Source organism: Lemur catta, chromosome 13 (genome assembly GCF_020740605.2).
Source record: "Lemur catta isolate mLemCat1 chromosome 13, mLemCat1.pri, whole genome shotgun sequence".
Lineage (NCBI taxonomy): Eukaryota > Metazoa > Chordata > Mammalia > Primates > Lemuridae > Lemur > Lemur catta.
Genome location: NC_059140.1, coordinates 81996327 through 82011720, shown reverse-complemented (window position 1 = coordinate 82011720; position 15394 = coordinate 81996327). Strand labels below are relative to the sequence as shown.

Here is a 15394-nt window from a genome sequence, read left to right as displayed (position 1 = left end):
CCAACAGCCCCCCCCCCCCAACCAAAGCCAATCAAACAAAACAAAAATAACCACACAGTCTCGGTAGACAGAGCTCAGATGTGGCAGACGCTTTGGAATCTTACTAGGAATTCGCAGTGATTCCGGTTAATATGCTAAGAAGAGGGCCGCGGACAAGAAGAGATGGGTGATGTAAGCAGAGCAGTGAAAACTCTGAGACAGAATTTAGAAGATGCTAGACGTCAAGAGCACCGTGACAGAAACGAAGACTGCCCGGAGGCTGCGTGCGGAGCCCCCGCGGGGAGAGCGGGTGAGCGTGGAGGTTTGCCATGGAAGGCAGCCGTGGAACGGAACAGCCAGTGGCTCCGGGACAAGCAGGAAAGGGGCAACAGGAACGCCAGGAGACAGAAAAGACAGAGGAGCAGAAGAAATATTTGAAGTGATAATGGCTGAAAATTTTCCAAAGTTGCGGATGTGAGGCCACGGATCCAGGAAGCTCAGGGAACACCAGGTAGGATAAACCCTAAACAATCTACACCTAGACACACCATATTCAAGCTAAAGAAATTCAAAGGCAAAGAGGAAAACCTTGAAAGAAGCCAGAGGGAAAAAGCCACCTTTCCTCTGGCCTTGCTGTGATTGCAGAGTGGGGCGGTCTGTTCTCACTGCCCAAGTCCTGCTCTCAAGGGGGACTTGTTAGCCCGCCGGGCCTGGCTTGTCCCCAGAGTCCACCTGTCGGAGGTGGCTTCCGGAGAGGCTCAGCGCAGTGTGTGAGCTCAGGCGGGGTGGCCGGGCCCTCCCTGTGTGACAGGAAACCCGCGGCAACTCCGGGTGGAAGGACGGCCACGGGGTTCTGACAGGCTGCTTTGCAAACGTTTAATGATCTGGCCAGAGCTCAGCTGCCCCCACAGCCCGAATTCTTGCCTGTCCCGGGGCATCACCTCCGCCCTCCCAGGAGCTCAGCCCCTCCTGGACAGGCCACGCAGGCGGCGTGTGCAGGTGTGCGGGGACAGCAGCTGGGCGGGGACAGAGCACACGGCCCCCGGGGTGCCGGGAAGCGGTGTCCCGGCCCTCACAACACTGGCGGGCCGGCCAGCATGGCCACAAGGACAGTAAGGGTGGCCCCCAGCGCGGGGCAGAGGGAGGGCATGGGCTCAACAGGAAGGGGTGTCGTCTTGATGTTGTGATATATCCAGCTGGCAAAATAGGGCACTCGGGCATACACTCCAGGGAACAAAGGGTAGGCGCAGCCGCGGCCCCAGCTCACAATTCCAATCTGCAGCCAGCTGCGGTTGAACTCACAGACCAGTGGGCCCCCAGAGTCACCCTGGAAAGGAAGAGGGGGTCTCCTGTGAACTGGGGAGTCCAGGACCTGCTGGACTCACATGGCCCAGAGCCACAGGGCAAGGGCTGCAGCGGAAGCAGGTGTGTGCGGAAGCAGGTGTGCAGAAGCAGGTGTGCAGCAGGTGTGGAGGTGTGTGGCAGGTGTGGAGGTGTGGGGCAGGTGTGGAGGTGTGGGGCAGGTGTGGAGGTGTGGAGCAGGTGTGCGGAAGCAGGTGTGCGGCAGGTGTGGAGGTGTGCGGCAGGTGTGGAGGTGTGGGGCAGGTGTGGAGGTGTGGGGCAGGTGTGCGGAAGCAGGTGTGCGGCAGGTGTGGAGGTGTGGAGCAGGTGTGCGGAAGCAGGTGTGCGGCAGGTGTGGAGGTGTGAGGCAGGTGTGGAGGTGTGGGGCAGGTGTGGAGGTGTGGGGCAGGTGTGCGGAAGCAGGTGTGCGGCAGGTGTGGAGGTGTGCGGCAGGTGTGGAGGTGTGGAGCAGGTGTGGAGGTGTGGAGCAGGTGTGCGGAAGCAGGTGTGCGGCAGGTGTGGAGGTGTGCGGCAGGTGTGGAGGTGTGGGGCAGGTGTGGAGGTGTGCGGCAGGTGTGGAGGTGTGGGGCAGGTGTGGAGGTGTGGAGGTGTGGAGCAGGTGTGCGGAAGCAGGTGTGCGGCAGGTGTGGAGGTGTGCGGCAGGTGTGGAGGTATGGGGCAGGTGTGCGGAAGCAGGTGTGCGGCAGGTGTGGAGGTGTGAGGCAGGTGTGGAGGTGTGCGGCAGGTGTGGAGGTGTGGAGCAGGTGTGCGGAAGCAGGTGTGCGGCAGGTGTGGAGGTGTGTGGCAGGTGTGGAGGTGTGTGGCAGGTGTGGAGGTGTGTGGCGTCCACGCCTCCTCCTGCAGCAGCACGGGTTCAGCTGCAAGGCCCCTGCCCACAGCCCGTACCGGAGTCCCCCGAGCTGGGCACCCCCGGCATCTCTCACCCGTCTGGCGGGGCGCACCTCACATACAGTCTTCCTGTTCCAGATGTCCCCAGCACACAGCATGTTCGGCAGGACGTAGGACCTGTGTCCATAGAGGATCTGGCACAAGGGCACGGGGATCAGAGGGAGCTGGGCCTCCTGCAGCTCGTCAGAGGTGGCACCTGCATGGAGAAGGGTCCAGGTGAGGGCTGCTCGCCTGTGCTCAGGGGAGGACCCCCCCACCCCGTGGTCCACCAGAGCCGGTCCTCTCCTGAGTCTTTCCCCATTGAAGGGACTTGGCACCCTCTTGGAAAATGAGTTGACCACATATGCACGGTTTTATTTCTGAACTCCTAATTCTACTCCATTGGCCTATATGTCTACGTTCATGCCAGTACCCCAGTGTTTTGAACACTGTGGCTTTGTAGCATATTTTGAAATCAGAAAGTATGAGTCTTCCAACTAAATTCTTTTCGAAGATTGTTTTGTCTTTTGATACTCAGTATGAATTTTAGGATAGAATTTTCTATATCTGAAAAAAACCAGAACCAAAACCAAACACAACCCATTGGCATTTTGATAGGGATTGCAGTAAGTCTATAGACCACTTTGGGTAACACTGTCGTCTTAACGATATTAAACCTTTCAATCCATAACCATGAGCTGTCTTTGCATTTATTTGGGTCTTTTAAAACTTCTTTCAATAATGTTTTGTAGTTTTCAATGTAGTTTTGACCTCTTTACATAGATTTATTCATGGTATCTTTTTCTTTCGGATGCTATTGCAAATGGAATTGTCTTTTTAATTTCCTTTTTGGATTGTTCATTGAGGGTGTATAGAAACAGCTGATTTGTGTGTGTGCGGATTTTGTGCCCTGCCACTTTATTGAATTTGTTTATTATCTGTAGTTTTGTTTTGTTGTTGTTTTTGTTTGTTTGTCTTCAGAACTCACTGAGATTTTCTATATGTAAGATCTTCTTATGGGCGGATAGAAATAGTTTTACTTCTTCATTTCCGAGTTAGATACCTTTTATTTTTCTCCCCTAATTTATCTAACTAGAGCTTCTAGCACAATGTGGCATACGAGTGGTGAAAGCTGTCATCCTTGTCTTGTCCTGATCTTAGAGGGAAATCTTTCAGTCTTCAACCATTGAACATAATGTTGGCTGCCCTTAATTATGTTCAGGAAGTTACATTCCTAGTTTTCTGAGAGGATTCAATTTCTTTTCATGACAAAAAGAAAACAGTTAAATGCTTTTTCTGCATTATTTGAGAGGATCATGGGGGTTTTTCCCCTACATTCCTTTATTTTTTTATTTTTAAAAAATGTTTTCTTTTGCTTTTGAGGCAGAGTCTCACTATGCTGCCCAGGCTGGTCTTGAACTCCCATGCTGAAGCGATCCTCCTGCCTCAGCCTTCTGAGTAGCCGGGACTGCAGGCATGCCCCAAACGCCAGCTCCCTCCATTCCTTTAACACGGTGAATTACACTGAGTGAAGTTCATGTTGAGGCTCCCTTGTATTCCTGGGATAAATCCCATCTGGTCCCAGTGTAGAATCCTTTTAATTTTCTCTGAGATTCAGTTTGCTAAACTTTTGTTGAGGATTTTTGCATCTGTATTCATAAGGAATAGTGATCTGTAATTTTATTTCATTGTGGTGTCTGTCTGGCTATCGTATCAGGGCAACGCTGGCCCCACAGAGTGAGTTTTGATGTGCTCCCTCCTCTTCTATTTTTTGGAAGAGTCCAAAAAGAATTGGTGTTAATTCTTTAACTATCTGGTAGAATTCACCAGTAAAGTCATATGATCCTGGACTTTTCTTTATTGGGAGGTTTTTTATTCATGATTCAATCTTCTCACTTGTTCTAAATCTATTCAGAATTTTAAATTTTTTGAGTCAGTTTTGGTAATTTGTGTGTTTCTACAATTTTTTTCCACTTCATGTAGATTATCCAATTTGTTGGCAGACAATTATTTGCAGTATTCTCTTATAATCCTTTTTATTTCTGTTAAGTCACAGCAATGTTCCCATTTGTATTTCTAAATTGTTATTTGCACCTTATTTTTTTGCACTAACTCTCTCTAATTTTTCTATTCTCTAGTTTATCTTCTCTGCTCTAATCTTTACTATTTCCTTCCTTCTGCTACCATTGGGTTTAGTTTGCTCTTCTTTGCTAGGTCTTTAAGTTACAAAGTGAAGTTACTGAGCTGAGACCTTCCTTCTTTTAAAAATGTAGGCATTTAAAGCTATAAATTTCCTTCTAAGCACCGCTTTTGTGGCATTCCATAAGTTTTGATAGGTCATGTTTTTGTTTTCATTCTCAAAATATTTTCTAATTCATCTTGTGATTTCTCCTTTGACTCATTGATTGTGAGTTGTACAAAATTCTTTGGAAATAAGAATAGTAAGCCTAAATGGAAGACATGTAAAATTAGGAGGAAAGGAATTGGATTAACATGTAATAAAACCAGATCCAAATAAGCATGTCCTGTATAAGACAATGATAAAATGACTAATGTTGGTTGTATAAAAACAAGGTGAAATGAAAATGCTGAACAACAGTAACATATATTCTGGAAGTCAGAATAAAACTAAATATGAGAATTAAGAAAAAAACCTGAGCACAGACATCAGCAGCTACAAACTGTTGGAGAGAGATATTCTGCAAATTAAGTCCAGAAAAATTACTAAAAACAAAATAAATCAAAAAATAAAACTTTTAAGGAAAAAGTCAGACTCCAAAGTTGTTACAATGTATTATTTTGTGTCCACTTTTCGACAACAAAAAAATTATGAGATATACAAAAACTAGGAATGTATGGTCCATATTTGTGAAAAACAAGTCAATATAAACAAACTCTGTGTGGCCCAGTGTTGATTTTAGTTGACAAAGATTTCAAAACAGCTGTTATAAGTAAGTTCAAATAATTAAGGAACTACGTTTAAAAGTTAACTGAGCCTATCTCAACAATAAGTGAACATATAGGGAATCTTATTAGAAAGACAGAAACTGTAAGGAAGAATAAAATGGAAATTCTAGAGTTAAAAAGTACAGTAACAGATGTGAACAATTCAGTCGGTGGGACCACCAGACAATTTGAGATGGCAGAAAAACAAAATCAGTGAAATCAAAGGTATATTTAGTAGAAATTATCCAATCTGAAGAACAAAGGAAAAAAAGTTAAAAAAAAGTAAACAGACCATTAGAGACAATATCAAGAGCATCAAATACATGCCATAGGGCTCCTGGAAGGAGAGAGACAGAGGCAGAAGAAAATATTTGACAAAATTGTGGCCCAAAGCTCCCTGAATTTGATGAAGAAGAACCCAGAGACCAGGGCAGCTCAGGGACCCTCAGGAAGGTTGGACACAGAGAGGCGCGCACGGGGACACAGAATCAGCCCCCCAAAGCCAAATGCAAAGAGAAAATTCCTGATGGTAACAAGGGAAAAGCAACCAATTAGATGGAGAAAAACAATATGATGATATTAATATTAATATGATAATATTAGTAGCTGACTCTGCATCAGAAACAATGAAAGCCAGAAGCAGTGGAATGACAATTTAAAGTGCTCAAAGAAAAAAACCTTGAGACGTGAATTCCATATACAACAAAACTATCCTTCAAAAATGGAGGCAAAACAAAGACATTCCCAGATAAACAAAAACTGAGAAAAATCTGGCAGGCTTACCTTTCACGAAATATTAAAGGAAGGCTTTCAATGACACCAGATGCTGCTTTAATCCACAGCAAGAAATGGAGAGGTCAGAAATCAATGTATCAAAATATTTCCCTCTTTTCTTCCCTCAATCTCTTTTAAAAACTAGGTTGTGTGAAGCAATAATTATAACTGTATTCTGGGGGTTTTATTGTATGAGCAGCACTATATGTGACACTGTTGGCACACGAGTAGGTGGAGCAATATTTAAATGAACTTGCTGTATTTCACCAGAATTAACTTAGTATTAATCTCAGTTGATTGTTATAAATGAAGTAATCCCTACAGCAACTATTTGGAAAAAAAGTTTAAACATATAATTTAAAAATCAAGAGAAAAATTAAGATGTTATACCAAAAAGCATTTCCTTCACACAAAAGAAGGCATGAACAGAAGAGCAGAGGAAAGAAATTACATAGATATATAGAAGATATTTAGCAAAATGGCAAATTTAAATCCAACAATACCAATAATTACATTAAATGTGAATGGAGTAAATACTTCAACCAAAAGGCAGACACTTCCAGACTGGATGTAAAGGGAAGACTCAACTGCACCTTGTCTACGGAAGATACACTTTAGAATGAAAGTCACACATAGGTTGAAAGTAAAAGGATGAAAAAAGGTAACTAACTATAGGAAAGCCTAAATGGCTAGATGAATATCAGACAAAACAGATGTTAAAACAAGCAATATGACTAGGGACAAAGAGAGATATTTTAAAAAATGATAATGATAGAATCAATACATCACAAAGACATAATTATAAATATATATGCACCCAATCAGAGCCTGAAAATACATGAAGCAAAACCTGACACACTTGAAAGAGAAACAAACAATTCACCAATCATAGATAGATAACCTAGATAATAACATAGATAAATACCCTATGTTAAATAATTGATTTTTAAAAAGACAGAAAACCAATAAGGATATAGAAGACTTGAAAACATTATCAGTCAACTCGACCTGTGATTTATGAAAAATTCCACACCATTGACAATAAGACACACATTCTTTTCAAACACACATGGAAGGTTCTCCAGGACAGATCAAATGCTAGGCCATAATACATGTCTCAGTAAGTTCAAAAAATATAAAATCATGCCAAGTATTTTCTCTGAGCACAATGGAATTGAAGTTGAAATGAACAATAAAAAGAAATTTGGGAATTCACCAAATACTTAAAATTAAATAACAAACTTTAAAGAAAAATCATGAGGGAAATCAGATAATGTCTTGAACTAAATGAAAACAAGAACACAGTATATCAACATTTGTGGCATGCACTTACAACAGTACATAGAGGGGGATTTATAGCTTTAAATGCTTATATTACAAGCAGAAAGGTCACAAACTACTCTAAGCTTCAGCCTTAGGAAACTAGGGAAAAAAAAAGACAATTCAACTCAAAGCAATCAGAGGAAAAGAAATAAGAAAGAGCAGAGTGGAGATCAAGGAAATAGAAAACAGAAAAGCAATATGGAAAATCAATGACCAAAAGTCAGTCTTTGAAAAGACAACCAAAATTGATAAACCTTTAGTTATAATGATCAAGATGAAAAGAAAGAAGACAAAAATTACCAAAGTTAGGAAAGAAAGATAAAATATTACTACTATCCCTTTAGAAATTAAATGGATTATGAAACTATTATGAACTGTGTGCTATCAAATTAGACACTTTAACTCAAGAAGAAATAGAAATCTGAATAGACCTGTATAAGAAAAAGTAAAAATAAGTAAAAAGAAAATATTAATAATAAATAAATTGAATAAATAACAAATAAATAATAAAAAAAAGTCTTTCCACACAGAAAAGCCCAAGCCCAGGTAGCTTCACTAGTGAATTCTATCAAATATTTAAGGAAGAAACAGCAATACTACAAAAACAAATATTACTCTGATACCAAAACCAGACAAAACTATAACAAGAAAAATACAGCTAATATATCTCATAAATATAAATGCAAAAACTTTAACAAAATGTTAGCAAACTGTTTCCAGTAACCTATAAAAAGTATCATACACAATGACCAGGAAGAATTAATCATAGGAATGCAAAGTTGGCTTAACATCCACAAATCAATCAAGGTAATACACAGTATTAATAAAGTAAAAGTTAAAAAGCCACGGGAGGCCAGGCACAGTGGCTCACACCTGTAATCCCAGCATGTTGGGAGGCTGAGGTGGGAGGATCACTTGAGGCCAGGGGTTTGAGACCAACCTGGGGAACATAGTGAGATCCCATCTCTACAAAAAATAAAAAAAATTAGCCAGGTATGGTGGTGTGTGCCTGTAGTCCCAGCTACTCAGGAGACTGAAGTGGGAGGATCGCTTGAGCCCAGGAGTTGGAGGCTGCAGTGAGCTATGATGTACCACAGCACTCCAGCCTGGGCGACAGAGTGAGATCTTGTCTCAAAAAAAAAAAAAAAAGCCACATGAACATTTCAACTGATGCAGAAAAAGCATTAGAAAAAAAAAAATCCATGTCTTATTTACGATAAGGACTCTCAACAAACCAGGAACAAAGGAAACCTTTCTCATCTGTTAAAGGCATCCACGAAAAACCCACAGCTAATATCATTCTTGATGGTGAAAGAGTAAACGTTTCCCCCACTAAGCCAAGGAACCAGGCAAGGATATCCACTGTTACCACCTATATTTAACACTGTACTGGAGGCTGTAGCCAGTGTAATGAAGCAAGAGAGAAAAAGGCAACCCGAATTGAAATTAAGAAAATTCCATTCACAATAGGTCCAAAAATAATAAAATAGGAATAAACTTGACAGAAGATGTATAAGACCTATACACCCAAATACTGTAAAATATTGCTAAAATTAAGAAGATCTAAATAAAAAAAGACACATCCCATATTCATGGATTGGATGACTCAATATTGGAAGATGGCAACAGTCCCAAAATTGGTCTGTAGATTTAATGCCATCCTGGTAATCCCAGAAGGTGAGAAAAGCAGCAGAGTCGGAGCTTCCACCTCTTGTCCCCCACGGAAACACTGAAAACCAAGCAGAAACTGTCAGAAGCAACTTTTTCAGAACTCTGGAAAACACTTAAAGGTTCATAGCAACCACGTGAAAGCTGACTCGAAAAAGACAACTTCAAAATGGAAGAAAAGCTTTGTGGTGTTTTCACTTGTTTTTTTCACAGCGCAGCAGCAGCCACGAAGAGGGAGGCCCTACTCCCAGCGCCGAACACCGGTCTCTGGTTCCAGAAGGAGCAGAGTAGGCTTTATTTGCAAATTACTGCGTCTGTCTGTCCTAACCTGTCTCTGGGAGCTACCTGCAGGACTGACACAAGCCACTCACCTCTGTTCTGCCTAACACAGAACGGAAGTCAGGCTGGAGAAGTGGTGGGCACTGCTCAAAACCTTTGCAAGCCAAGCTAACAACCCACAGCAATAGATTACAGGCAAAACATGCGCCAGACTGCCTACGGCCCAGCAGCAAGAGCTGGGGAGGGTTTCTTAGGGAAAGGAGGACACTCAAGAGCACCCCTGTTCTTGGGGGAATTTCGAAGGCCATGAACATGCCCAGGGTAAGACATGTGCTCAAAAGAAAACCCGAGAAGACCCCAACTTTCACCTCAGACTGACCAATCTAGGCTGGTGTAAACCTACGTGTTGAAGAAGTGCCTTGGCACAGAGCCGACCTGGAGAGTCTGCAAGAAGAGGTTTTTGGGCTGGTTGGTTTTTAGCTCAAAGGCCTTTCACACGAGATACCTATTCTTGGCACCAACAGATTAAAAGAACAAAACTATATGACCCTCTCAAGAGCTGCTACCAGTGCTTCCATAAAATCTATAATGATTTATAAATGTTTAAATAATTAAGTAAACCAGCTATAAAGGGTAACTTTCTTAACCTGTTGTGATATACTTCAACCTGAAACCTCCAGGCCAGAACACAACTTAATAGTGAACCATTAGAAGCATTTCCAGTAAAATCAAAACCAAGAAAAGGAATGCTAGCGTCATTCCAACCACTGCAAGAAGACAAGAAAAATAAATAAAAGACAAAATATGGGGAAAGAAAGAAGTCATAAAACAGTCTTTATTTGAAGAAAATATGATCTTTTATCTAGAACTGTCAAAATAATCATTTGACAAACTTTTAAAAATGAGTTCTGCGAGAGGGCCGGATCCGAGATCAATGTGCACAAATAAACCGTGGTGACTGATTAACAAATGCAATTTTAAAAATCTCTTTTGAATGGCCCTAAATATTCTCAAGTGCCCAGGTAGAAACCTAGAAAGAAAACACAGGCCTTTAAGGACACAAGTATAGTAACTGATTTTTTTTTAAATAGGCTAAAGGATTTCTATGTTGAATTTAAGATCTTACGAATAACTATGCTTATCAACTTGTGATTGACGGACTGCCTTCCAATGTCACACTCAAAGTAGCTGCCATCATTTTTCTGCATACAACAAAGCCAGTCTGGGATAAAACAAAAACTCCACATTGACAGACACAAAAACGTTGATTGATGGGTGGGGACTCCACAGTCCCCACCGGTCCACAAACCCCAGTAGAGGAGTTGCCCCCCTGCCCTTTGCCTTTGTTCTTACCTCGCTGTGAGACCAACCCCCACCCGGTGGCCCAGCACTTAACGCCGCCGGTGAGGTTCACTTCTGGAGGCGGGAGGCAGATGGGGAGCACGGACTCAGAGAACACAATGCGGGACTTCAGCTGCACCAGGGCCACGTCGCCTCCGATGGGGTGGTTCACTTGGTACGTGGGGTGCAGGATCACCTGGTTCACCTCGAACCACTGGGTGTCGTTGCCGGCTACCTTGAGGTTCTTGAGGCCCACGTACACGTCGTAAGCCTTAACGTTCTTGTCCCTGCAGGGCCCAGAACAAAGGCACCATGCCTGCAGCCCCCTGGCCACCAGCGCACAGGCCCAGGGGAGGCCAAGAGCGGGGGTGGGTTGGGGTGGGCCTGGGGGGCTGGGGTCAAAGCGAGCCCCCTGCTGGCAGCACAGTGGGGGCTTATCTGGCTGTCGGGCAGAACTGCCCCCAAAGGAGGCTTGCCTGGGGCCCATGGAGGCTCCAGCAGCCCGGCAGGTGGGACCCTCTCTCTGTCTCTTACCGAGGACACCTCCCGGCAGAGGGCAGACGGCCACAGGGGAGCCGAGCCTCCGTGCGCCGGGCAGCTGCGGGGGGCCGGGCGTCTGAGGTGCAGCGCACAGGGCCAGGCGCCTGGGGACCCGGCGGTGCGTTTCCGGACCCGCCCTGGGCTTGGGGACCAGCCTCGCGCGTGGGGACCAGACCGCGCACGGGCCAGCCGCAGGGAATGAGCTGGTGCGCATGGAGACGAGCCTGTGAGCTCGGGGACCAGGCTCGCACTTGGGAGCCCAGCTGTGCACTCGGGAACCCGGCCATGCTCTTGGGGAGCAGCCTCGCGCGTGGGGACCAGGCGGTGCGTGGTCAGCCGCGGTGGGCCAGGTGGCACGCGTGGGGACCGTCAGGGCCGCCCTGTCGCTCCCCCTGCCCCCTCACCGGTCGAAGCAGTGCGCGGCCGACAGCACCCAGTACTCGTTGAGGATGGAGCCGCCGCAGACGTGGAACCCCGCATAGTGCACGCTGACCTGCCACGGCCACTTCCCCTCGGGGGCCGAGACGCCGCCCAGCACCCGCCCCTCCGCACCACGCCGGCCACAAGCTGCGCGGAAAGGACGGGCGGAGACTGGAGCTGCGGGGGCGGGGAAGGAGGAGGACGAGGGAGAGGGGCAGGGAGAGGACATGGGGGAGGGGAGGGGAGGGGAGAGGGAGGCAGGGGACGGGGAGGGCCCAGCTGGGAGCCCGAGGGCACCGTCCCCACCCAGGCGAAGGGCCCCAGGGCCTACCCCAGTTGCTACTCAGGGAGATCCCCTGGCTCTTAGGGTGTCCGCGGACCGCAGCGGCGACCCCGGTGGGGGTCCCCGTGAGGAGCAGCAGCAGCAGCAAGCCCAGGGCAAAGGCCGGGCATCGGCCCCGGGCTGATAGGGGCGCGGCCATGAGGCCGAGTCGGTGTCCCCAGCACGTGACCCGGCACTGCGCCCCCAGCCGGCGAGGGCATCCCCCGGCATGTGACTGCGCCCGCAGCAGGTGACTGTGCCCCCGTCATGTGACTATGCCCCAGGACGTGAGTGCGCCCCCAGCAGGTGACTCTGCTCCCCGCACGTGACTACCCACGCCTGGACCCCTAACAGCACCCCCACGCATGATTGCGCCTGAGCGCTGGACACATGACTGACACCAACAGGTGACAGCACTCCCAGCAGGTGAGGGCGCCAGTCCGGGTACAGCACGTGACAGCACCTCAGCCCCACCCCAGCGCCCCTAGGTTTGCGTAGTCAGCGTCCCACAGTCAGATCTGGACGCACCGGCTCCATTTGAGACTTCCGTGTTGGGAATCGCGATGTTCTCGGCTTTCTCCGTGGCAGAATTGATTCTTTTAGGTCAGTTACTGTTTATTTACACAATCTGCCACCCAGCTGTCAAAAACCTTTTTATTAAGGTTTCATTTGCACACAGTAAAATTCACTCCATGTTGCAAGTTTTGACAAATGCGTACAGTCCTGATGCCACTACCAAGATACGGAAAAGTTCCATGGGATTACCTAACAACAGATGGGAAGATTTATAAAACTTCATTGAGAGATGTTAAAAGCAAGTGGAGAGAAAGGAAGGCTTAATGTTACTAAATAGAAATACAATCGTCTTCAATCAATCTAGAGAATCAATGCAATTCCAATCAAAATCCTGACATAAGTTTTAATTAAAATTATTTTTAATTGGTCATAATTATATTACATTTAGGGAGAACAATGGGATGTTTTGATACATGTATACAATGTGGAATGATTAAATCAAGCTAATTAACATTTATCACCTCACTTAACATTTTTTGTGGTGATATATTTGAAATTTACACTCTTAGTATTTTTAAATATACAATGCATTTTTCTTGACTATCGCCACCCTGCTGAGCAATACATCTCAAAACTTATTTCTCCTGTCCAGCCGGAACTCTGCACCCAGCAGCTCCCCATTGCCTGTCTCCCCAACCCCCAGCCTGTGTGACCACCACCCTGCTCTCCACTACTATGAATTCAACTTTTTTTTAGATTTCACACACAAGCAATATCATGTGGTATTTGCCTTTTTGCGATTGGCTTATTTCACTTAGCATAATGTCCTCTAGGTTTATCCATGTTGCCCCAAATGACAGAATTTCATTCTAAGGCTGAGTAGCATTCCATTGTGCGTATATACCACATTTTCTTTACCTGTTTATCCGTTGATGGGCACTTAGGTTGATTCCAGATCTTGGCTGTGATGAATAGTGTGGCGATGAACATGGGAGTGAAGATATCTCTTTGGCACTCTGATTTCATTCCCTCTGGATATATACCTAGAAGTGGGATTGCTGGATCACATGGTAGTTCGTATATTTAGTTTTTTGAGAAAACTAATGGCGGTGCCAATTTACGCTGGCACCGACAGTGTACAACGGTTCCCTCATCTCCCCTTCTTTGCCAACAACCTTTATCTTTCATCTTTTTTGTAAAAGCCTTTCTAACAGGTGTGAGGTGGCAGCTCATTGTGGTTTTAATTTGCATTTCCCTAGTGATTATTGCTGCCGAGCACTTTTTCATATAGCTGTTGGCCATTCGTGTGTCTTCTTCTGAGAAGTGTCTGTTCAGGTCCTCTGTCCATTTTTAAATTGGGTGGGTTGCTTTCTTACTGTTGAGTTCTTTATATATTTTGAATATTAACCCCTTATTAGATATGATTTGCAAATATTTTTTCCCACTCTGTGGGTTATCTCTTCCTTTTGTTAATTGTTAATTAATTAATTAATTTGTTAATTTGCTTTTTGTAAAAGCTTTTTAGTTTGATGCATTTTCATTTGTCTACTTTTGCTTTTGTTGCCTGAGCTTTTGGAATTGTATCCAAAAAATCCCTGGCCAGGCCAATGTCAAGGAACTTTTCCCCTATGTTTTCTTCTGGTAGTTTTATAGTTTCAGGTCTTATGTTTAAGTCTTTAATCCATTTGGAGTTGAGTTTTGTGCATGGTGTAAGATAAGGGTCTAATTTTATTCTTTTGCATGTGGATAACCAGTCTTCTCAGCACCATTTATTGAGTAGACTGTTTTTTCCCCATTGTGTGTTCTTACCACCTTTGTCAAAAATCAATTGACTATAAATGCATGGGTTTATTTTGTATCTCTTAATAATTTATTGTACGGTTGTTTTTAATAGTTTGTATTTTAACTCTCAAAGTAAAGATAAAATTGTGTTACATGCTACCCTTCCAGTAGTACAGAATTCTGAATATGACCATATATTACCTATACCATTAAGTTTTTTACTTTCATGCTTTATGTTATTAATTAGCAGCCTTTTGTTTCAGCTCAAAGAACTTCCTTTTGCAATTCCTGTAGAATGGGCCTAGTGGTGATAAACTCCTTAAGCTTTTGTTTGGGGAAGTTTTTATTTTTCCTTTTTTTATATCTCCCTCATTTCTGAAGGATAGCTTTGTGGGTACAGTATTCTTGGTTGATGGGGTTTTCTTCTTCAGCACTTTGAATATACATCCCACTCTCTCATGGCCTGGAGGGTTTCTGACAAGAAAATCATTGATAGCCACAGTGGGACTCTCTTAAATGTAGTATATTTCTTACCTCTTGCTGCTTTCAGTATTCTTTATCCCTTTTTTTTGGATAATTTGATTATGATATATCTTGGTGAACTCTTAGATTAAATTTGATTGAAGACCTCTGAGCTTCCTGTACCTGGATGTTGTCATCTTTCCTCAGATTTGGAAAACATTCAGCCATTATTACCTTAAATACACTGTGCCTTTTTCTCTCTCTTCTTCAGGAACTCCCATTATTCATAATAGTGCCTCATAATTCTTGTAGGACTTATTTTTTCTTCTCTGACTGAATCATTTCAAATGCTCTAACTTCAAGTTCACTGATTCTTTCTTCTGTTTGATCAAGTGTGTTGCTGTAGCTTTCTATTGAACTTTTTAGTTCAGTTATTGTATTCTTTATCTCTAGGATTTCTATTTATTTTTTATTGCTTCTATTTCTTTGCCTGACATAGTTTTTTTAAATGCACACTGAAGGCTTATTTTAAGTTATAATTCATGTGGAATGGTAAAAGTCCAACAAGAATAAGGCAGATAAAATTTTCTTACAAGATACCAAATCTTATTGACGCTATAGTAAATTAATGGATAATGGAATTGTCCTAGTCATTCGGGGTGCTATAACAAAATATAATAAAATGGGTGGCTAATAGACAAGATTTATTTGTCATAGCTCTGGAGGCTGGGAAGTCTGAGGCCAGCATGGTTAGGTTCTGATGAGAGTGCTCTTTTAGGTTGTACAATTCTATTATATCTTCTCACTGTGACC

At 44.2% G+C, this 15394-nt stretch overlaps 1 protein-coding gene across 2 annotated transcripts; it reads right to left on the bottom strand.

The window, feature by feature from the left end:
• Nucleotides 1–841: 841 nt before the first annotated feature.
• On the bottom strand, nucleotides 842–12005 carry PRSS38 (serine protease 38). 2 transcript variants are annotated; one of them, XM_045567729.1, is made up of 5 exons: nucleotides 11831–12005; nucleotides 11484–11646; nucleotides 10552–10826; nucleotides 2265–2425; nucleotides 842–1306 (listed from the first exon to the last, which is right to left on the bottom strand). In XM_045567729.1, exons 1-5 carry the CDS (start codon nucleotides 11979–11981, stop codon nucleotides 1052–1054), a joined length of 1005 nt encoding a protein of 334 aa, XP_045423685.1. In that variant the 5' UTR covers nucleotides 11982–12005; the 3' UTR covers nucleotides 842–1051. The 2 variants fall into 2 exon arrangements, with proteins under 2 accessions (XP_045423685.1, XP_045423686.1); XM_045567730.1 differs by having other exon boundaries at nucleotides 2283–2425.
• Between the last annotated feature and the right edge of the window lie 3389 nt (nucleotides 12006–15394).

Excerpts from the sequence above, each read along its gene's own strand:
- PRSS38 (XM_045567729.1), bottom strand. The coding sequence starts at position 11,981 with ATGGCCGCGCCCCTATCAGCCCGGGGCCGATGCCCGGCCTTTGCCCTG. Across the intron at positions 11,647-11,830 it reads CTCCCTGAGTAGCAACTGGG|CTTGTGGCCGGCGTGGTGCG; the intron begins GTAGGCCCTGGG and ends CTTTCCGCGCAG. Across the intron at positions 2,426-10,551 it reads GGGGTTGGTCTCACAGCGAG|GTGCCACCTCTGACGAGCTG; the intron begins GTAAGAACAAAG and ends TTCTCCATGCAG.